General features: G+C 40.5%; 1 protein-coding gene across 1 annotated transcript in view; it reads right to left on the bottom strand.

The window, feature by feature from the left end:
- Window positions 1-3,885: 3,885 nt before the first annotated feature.
- The window catches only part of LOC124256982 (conopressin/neurophysin-like), a 31,330-nt gene continuing 26,581 nt past the window's right edge, over window positions 3,886-8,634 (bottom strand). Inside the window, exons 2-3 of the mRNA XM_046690948.1 lie at window positions 5,769-5,976; window positions 3,886-4,904 (exon numbers count right to left, since the gene is read on the bottom strand). Coding sequence (XP_046546904.1) covers window positions 4,792-4,904; window positions 5,769-5,976 — 321 coding nt within the window. The 3' untranslated portion in view covers window positions 3,886-4,791. The remainder of the gene's footprint in view (window positions 4,905-5,768; window positions 5,977-8,634) is intronic.

Below are 8,634 nucleotides of genomic sequence, written 5' to 3'. Positions count from 1 at the left end.
GTGTCTACAATCATTTATTGCAATGCAACCTCAATATCTATTTTTATTTTTAAGATAAGAAGAGTCGCCGATATAATTAAATTTGCGGCTATATAACCACCGGTATACGTCCCCAATTTGTCAAACACAGTACAGGTATCCCCTAAATACAATTGTGACAGAGGTATTAGCATTGTGACGTCATAACTGTAAAACATGGCCGAGTCATCCGCCGGTACTTGTTGTTACCCTGGACTCGACATTAAGGAGTAAAGACGTTGTCGGATTCGGCAGAACCCAACTCAACTCAAAGGCATTGTGTGTTCCTTCTGTTGTCTTGTGCTTACTGGTCGGTAGCGTTTCAGCTCTATGAGAGGAATGTCAACAGTTTGAACATGGCCGAGTCATCCGATGGTACTTGTTGTTACCCTGGACTCGACATTAAGGAGTAAAGACATTGTCGGATTCGGATCCAGTATAGTGTGCCTGGGTGGGGTATCCATATTGAAACTACCTATGAGTGAGTGAGTGAGCTGGGTTTTACGCCGCTTTCAGCAATATTCCAGCTATATGGCGGCGGTCTGCAAATAATCGAGTCTGGACCAGACAATCCTGTGATCAACAGCATGAGCATCGATCTGCATAATTGGGAACCGATAATATGTGTCAACGAGCCTGACCACCCGATCCTGTTAGTCGCCTCTTACGACAAGCATGGGTTACTTAAGGCCAATATTCTAACCCGGACCGTCACGGGTCGTTCGTCCTGTGAAGCACGAGGATTTGTTCAAGAATTTTCACTTGCACGTATGCACACACGCTACATAAGTGGAATATTCACGATGTTAAACGCGACGTTCAAACCCATTTTACCTCCCCTCACATGCTGATTTTGAGAGAAGGTACAAAGTGGCAATTCCCTTTTCATTTTGTCTCACACAGCTTTTGAACTATTTTCTATCTTAGACGGTCCGTGGAGACAACTTCAAAGTATGCGTTGAATAGTGTATGGAAGGACGTAGGTGACTGACCTCCAATACACTAGTGAAATATCAACTGTTTTAGTTTGACACAAAATGAAAAAAAACAAACAGTGAAATTATCTTGACTGGTCTCGGAAATGGTACTGATATATACTAGATCCTAATCAGCAGAAATCTCGGATCAGCGGAGAGGTCGAGAGGCAGCCTTCCAAAGCGGGCCAGATAATAATAATGACATTTATATTGCGCTCTCTCCACGCCATATATCACAGAGAGAGAGAGAGAGAGAGAGAGAGAGAGAGAGAGAGAGAGAGAGAGAGAGAGAGAGAGAGAGAGAGAGAGAGAGAGAGAGAGAGAGAGAGAGAGAGAGAGAGAGAGAGAGAGAGAGAGAGAGAGAGAGAGAGAGAGAGAGAGAGAGAGAGAGAGAAGGGGCGGAGGTTCGTAAAGCACAGCAAGGTTTCCATCGTGAGCCCATAGTCAGAAGGATGTTGGAGGTAGTGGACCAGAGATTCAACACTCTCTAGGAGTGCCCAGAGCTGTACTCCTGTTCAGCATTAACCATTGTGATACCGTTTCCAATCTCCTCGGGAATAGAAATCAGTTTATATTGACCTTGAAATACCATGGCATACAGATGTCGATTGCATGATATTATCATTTTTAGTTTTTATATTTATATGGGTTAAAGTGAGTGAATAAACTGGATTTTACGCCGCTTTTAACGTATTGTCTATCAAACACCATGTGACAGATATGTTGGTTACATGCTATTATCATTTCTAGTTGTTATATTCATACGGGTTAAAACGAGTGAATGAATTGCATTTTACGCAGCTATTAAACTACGGGTTAAATGGTCTATCAAATACCATGTTGCATATATGGTGATGATTATTATCATGTTCTGTTTTAATGTTAATCAAATCCGACAATATATAGAACAACCCAGAATGCTATAGCTATTGATTCATGCTTAATCTAAGCATCAGGGGCAGTCATAAAATGAGATTTAATACTCGTTGCTGTGACACGCTGAATCTTGACAATATGACAACGAATTCCGGCTGCATGGGTTACTATGAACGATTTGATGACAGATGACATCAGGGCCCACCAACGCATGAATTTCACAGTCAACTCGAAACAAACTGGCAGACATCCTTAATCCTAAAACCTAGTAGTACGGAATCAAATCATTCGGCTGAACACGTCATGATGGACACGGCTTATTCCCATTCATATTCCAAAGTCATCGTTTCATTCTGTTGTGAACTAACTTCCAAAGCGAATTAAAGTCGTGCCACATGCATTGACATTTAAAATGCTCAAACACAGCTCCACAGTGAAATGAAGTAACATCAGTGTTATGTCTATTTAATTACACGAATGGTTTGAAAGCTTTTAAACAGTCCCAACTCGCTGCTCGAGGAAAGCTCGTAAAGACTCATTAAATCGGCGAGAACAAGCGTGACTCTGTAGTCGGGTATCCCCATTGGAATACACACTATGGCTGATTGTGTACATGTTACTCAAAGTGACAAGCTATTCGGTAGTTAATGAGAGCAGCTGTCTGATTGGTTATAAAGTTGGAACTATGGATGGTCATTTGTGCTCTTGACCATCGGTATATACGTCATCGTCTGAGCTGAAAGACTAATCGTGCATAAGTTGAAGCCTAGCTATTCCAACAGACGCTTCATCCCTCTGTATCTTGACCTTTCATTCGTGAGCGAGATAAAACGAGATTTTGGTGTCTGTATATGGCTCTGTGCTTTGATATTACTTCATTATTCGCCGTTTATACAGTCTGATGTTTGTCAGTAACAATGTTTCAATTTATGTTTGGTACTTTTCACCATTATTTGTCGAGTGCTTTGTATTAGCCATGTGAGGGAGATTTCCAAATGTGATCAGTGATCAAATAATATCCACCATATGCTCCCGTCTTTTTCGGGCGTACAATTGACTTGCTTTTGTTTGTTTGTAACAGTTGCAGGATACGCTCATAGTTTTGCGAACACACACACACACACACACACACACACACACACACACACACACACACACACACACACACACACACACACACACACACACACACACACACACACACACACACTGGTATACCTATTGGTTATATTAGGTGTTAACGAAAAGTGATAGGGTGTGAATGGATGATCAGCATTTTTTTAATGATTATTTGAAGTTATATGTCCCTATTATCAGGAAATATACATGACTGTGATACAATTTTGTGGGAAACCTACAACATTAGTTTTGCAATACTTGAAATAGAATATTTATATGTTACCTGATTTTCTGGCTGTAAATTGATGTAAAAGACGTGACACTATTGTATGTATGAATATGTTTCAAAATACCAATGATGGATTAGAATCATTGGAAGCTCAAAGTAGACCAAATTCAAAGAGATAAACTTGTATTTATGTCACCTTACAAAAGAGTTTATAAGAAGCCACTTTCAGCACATTACAGCAATATTATCGTGATGGACAGCAGAATTTGGCTTCCACATTGTACAAATATGGTAAAACATTCCTTAAAGGAAAATCGAAAAGGTATACACCAGAGTGTCTAACTGTATCTTATAATCGTGAGTTACCAAGGGGAGATAATAAGACGGTAAAGACCGGTCGGTGAAGGTCAAGGTCACGTTAAATCTGACCTTTAATCTATGAAAACGAGTCAATAACTGACAAACGAGAAAGGGTCACGTGAAACGTGAATGAGAAAGGGTCACTTCAGTATCATGTCATTTCCTGTGTTTGTCACATCGTCTCTTGAAAACAGATTCCTTTTAAAATTGGATAATGGTAAATAGCAACCAATCTTTCTGACAGAAAGGAACACGTCGCGCAGTTTGTTTCACTGACACTACCCTGTAATAAAGAAAAACGTGGACTGCTTCTATAAAGAATCTTTATTGTTGCTGGATGATAAACACTATATGGTTCTGACAAAACACTTTTTTACAACTATAATCATCACGTCTTTATGTTCACTTATAATCCGATAATTCTCTTTACCTTGAGAGCTTCTGGTAGCTTAACATGCGTGTTATAACAGATTTCACATTCTTATCAGTCCATATGATAGGGGGTCTGCTATCGCTTGTGATACGTCTTTGTTTAGGGTTCTTGCAACAAGTTCTTGATGGGGTCATCTCAAATACGTGTATCATAGTCGCTCAGTACAACACAACCAAATACGGCTTATCTAGGGGCGATATAATCTACTGGGCTGTAGAGAGAAATAATGCGCATGATTCATATGTGATGTTTGTTCGGTACCATAAATCAAGGAAACATAGTTTGGAATATACACGTGATTTTCATTGTCCTGCTATATTCTGCATTCGGCAGTGATTTGTTTTCTTTATTTTTTATCACAAAAACATGATACAGGTTAAAAAGCACCCGATATCAAATAAAATCGATAATTGCCAAAATCAAATTTTGAAATCTAAATCTACATAATTATTATTATTATAGAATTATGTATTATTATATAATTAATTTTAATAAACGAAGCTACAAAAACATCTCATCAAGGACATTTAATGCTACAACAAAGCATGTGATCCAAGCTGTATATTTCCTTGATTCAAGAATGACATCTACATGATAACGTTGCTTTAAAGAATATATATTAATCTCCATCGTCACACATGAATGATGTAAATGCAGGGGTACGCCAAGGCGAGCGTGTAGGTGGTTGTCTTTTCCTGTGTTTGGCAGTATACGCGGAGTCTTTGTCACTCTCTGTTCTCGAGCACGTCACATGATGTAGCGACGCAGCATTATTTCTCTCAGTCGTAGTTTTTTGAGCGAAGAAGCTGTTGAACAAGTTTAATCAAATCTGCTTTGGACGTAGGCTGATCTCTTGCTCGAACATCACACCGTGAGTTAAAGGAACACGCCTCTGAAAAATTAAATAAAATCATAAGATGGCATGTTATCAAAGTGGGAAGTATTTCACACTTCACGTGAGCGACGTTAGCTTAACGCCACTTTGAGAACAAAATCAGTAGCATTACGACGTGTCAGATTCATTTTGGAGCCTGAGTGTTTTTGGCATAATGGTGAAACCAGCCCACCCGGAGATTGTGCTGACAGAGCAATATTTATAATAGAGGTAATCTGGGGTTCGAAGTCAAGACCATCTAAAATCCAAGGGATGTAACTCTGCACAGTTTAAACCCGCCGAGCATTGCGGTTCCATTCTAAAAACGTATAAAAAGATATCGAAACTCGGACTTAGATTATATTGAAGGAAGCAAAATTGGTTTTGTTTGGTTGTTGTTTTACGCCGCACTCAGCAGTATTCCAGCTATACGGTCTGTAAATATTCGAGTCTTGACCAGACAATCCAGTGATCAACAGTATGATTATCGATCTACGCAGCTGGGATACGATGACATGTGTCAAGTCAGCGAGCCTGACTACTCGATCCCATAAGGCGCCTCTTACGACAAGCATGGGTTACTGAAGACCAATTCTAACCCGGATCGTCACAGGTCTTGTAGCTATATGACGCTGGTGTGTAAATAATCGAGTCTGGACCAGACAATCCAGTGACTGACATCATGATCATCGATCTACGCAGCTGGGATACGATGACATGTGTCAACCCAGTCAGCGAGCCTGACCACCCGATGCTGTTAGTCGCCTCTTATCGACAAGGATGGGTTACTGAAAATCAATTCTAACCCGGATCTTCACGGGTTAAAGGTCACAAAATAAGTGCTATGCCCAGTCAACGATAGCTGTTGACGGAGACACTCACCCTCATCACAGCACATTCCCTCGGATACACAGTGACCTTGACCCCTTGACCCACAGGTTGCTCCACGTATTACGCATGGCGTTGAGCTTTCGTTTTCCTTTTGGCAAATACTGGCTTCTTGGGTTCCAAAATAACATCCAATGTCACTCCCACAGCAAATGTTCGGTCCTACACATTGTCCCCTATCACCAGGTCCACAGGCCATACACTGCAAACACAATGCAAACATCATTATATATATCAGAGAGAGAGAGAGAGAGAGAGAGAGAGAGAGAGAGAGAGAGAGAGAGAGAGAGAGAGAGAGAGAGAGAGAGAGAGAGAGAGAGAGAGAGAGAGAGAGAGAGAGAGAGAGAGAGAGAGAGAGAGAGAGAGAGAGAGAGAGAGAGAGAGAGAGAGAGAGAGAGAGAGAGGAGAGAGAGAGAGAGAGAGAGAGGAGAGGAGAGAGAGAGGCGATAGATTTCCAGAGAGACAGACAGACAGACGAGTGAGAGAGCTTGAATGTAGCTAAGATATGCAACTATCATAATAATGTTCAAATAATCTATAATACCGATCTTTGAAGGTACATATGAAAAAAAACCACAGGACTGCAGAATCATTTTGAGCTGATAACAAGTGATATGTCGAGGTATCAAAATATATCCATCGTCAACGCCGAAGAGCATCGGTCTCAATTATCCGTCGAAACAGATTCGACTTTGCAAAAAGGGTACGATAGTGAATGAGTATGGTTTTACGGTTGTTAGCAACATTCCAGCAGTATCACGGCGGGGGACATAAACGGCACAAAAATAGTAATCAACAGCATATGAATGGGTCACTGAAACTCAGTGTTTGTACAGGTGTTCAAGAATTGGGTAAATACTTTTTGGACATAAGGTAAGCGTATCCCGGTCCACTGCTGGGGCCCGTCACAAATACACGCAAATGCAAGTGAACTGCTAATGTTAATTTCTCCACTTACAGTAAGTGTTCTAATAGGTGCTATTATAGCCGTGCATGAATAATGACATTCCTATTTTGGTATATAATGGTCATGGCGATAAGTTTGTTGCCCCACCAGTGTCACACGTCTTAAACACATGCAGCGGCATGTCAATTATTCAAAATTCAAAGTAACTGAAACATACGGTCAATAACACACAGGGGGCGGTGGTTTAAGTGGTTTATTCCCGGGTTCGATTCCCCAAATGGGAACAATGTGTGAAGCCCATTTCTGGTGTTCTCCGCCGTGATATTGCTGGAATATTGCTAAATGCGGCGTAAAACTATACTCACGAACTCCCATTACACAAGCCATGTACTGCGACCCTTTCTCTCCGAGTTACCTATTTTGTTGGTGATGGAGAATTTGTTTAGTTAGTATGGCACATTAATTCCGGGATATTCATTTATGTAATTAATGACTCATTTACCCCATCAAGGAACGTGACCAATGAGGCATGTTCGCGAGCGGCGCAGTCATGAGGGAAAATGTTAACAGTGTTAAGTTACGAGATGAGATGCACGGCATATCAACAAATGGCCAGTCATTGGTATTGGAATTTTGTCTGGACGTCAGAATTACAGGAAGCATCTACAACATGTCCTAACTGGCTCTTTCAGAAATGTTGTAATGTTTTTCAGTGGCGCCAGAAGAAACAATGTTGATTATGATAAACTGATGACGTCATTTGACATTTCTAGAGCGTTATAGTTGCATGATATTTTCATACTTTCGTTTATACAAAAGACTAATACTGCGAGGTCAAGTGGATCATGTTACTGAATGATATACTGCTACAATTCTCGTTGGATCAGCAGTGAACCAAGAATTCTATGTATTTAACGGGACCAACAGTTGTACTTTGCCGTTATTATTATTTCATTATTCTCCTCATTTTATACATTTAAAATATGTATTACATGAACAATTTATAACTGAAGCGAAGACGGTTGTAAGTAGTTTTCGGTATGTACAGTGTTCATATGACCGAGTAGATCATTGTACCATGAAAACGGTTATATAGATCTGAGACCGACTGATAACTCCAGTGCATAACAGTCTGTAATTCGCCATGATTATTCACATTTTACCGTCTTTGTAACCAAATATGACGTCATGTTCCATTCTGAACAACCCAACTGTTAATCCTTATACCATAGCATGCAGTGAAATATAGAAACACCATTACTTTTATGCATTAAGAGCACTGACACTGCCTGTTGCACCTTGGACCATGATTTTTTTTCAGAAATAAGAGACCTGCGGGTATACGAATTGGCACCTAGTTACCTTAGAGTTGAATAAAATACGTCCGATGGTCAGTGACTTCGCAGACATCGTATTCCGAAGGCGTGGGACGCTGTAATATATTCCAGTAATTGGCCCGTCCCAAATTTTGACATTAGCTCTACTGCGTACTCAGCAACATTCCAGCTGAAATATGGCGGCTTGTAAATAATCGAGCCTGGTCCAGATGTGGATGGTAAGAGGAACGATCCACGCATTCCATTAAGAATTACACATATTAACGTAATGCCACGCGAATTAGTCATAGTCAACTATTCCTCATCAGCTGGGATGCTCTGGAGAAGCCTAATGGGTAAAGCGCTGATATGTAAAGTCAAAGGGCTTGGTTCGATTCCCAAATTCGGTAAAGTGACACAAAGATGTCACATGAAGATTAAATTGCAATCCACAGCGATACTACGTTGATACAGAAAGCAAAGTCACTCATCGCGACAAATATTGAACAACCGGGACCTTCTAGAACTGGATCCCAACGGAGACACAACAATCAGGTTAAGGGGCTACCTTTAGCTCAACATCTTGTTAATGCCAAGGTTTGTGGTGCGATATTTGATTTAAAGTTTCAGATCAAAT

This window comes from Haliotis rubra, unplaced genomic scaffold, assembly GCF_003918875.1.
Source record: "Haliotis rubra isolate DU_JTF1 unplaced genomic scaffold, ASM391887v1 Scf646, whole genome shotgun sequence".
In the NCBI taxonomy this organism is placed as follows: Eukaryota; Metazoa; Mollusca; class Gastropoda; order Lepetellida; family Haliotidae; genus Haliotis; species Haliotis rubra.
The sequence above is the reverse complement of the archived record's forward strand: the minus strand, read 5'-3'. Positions and strand labels throughout refer to the sequence as shown.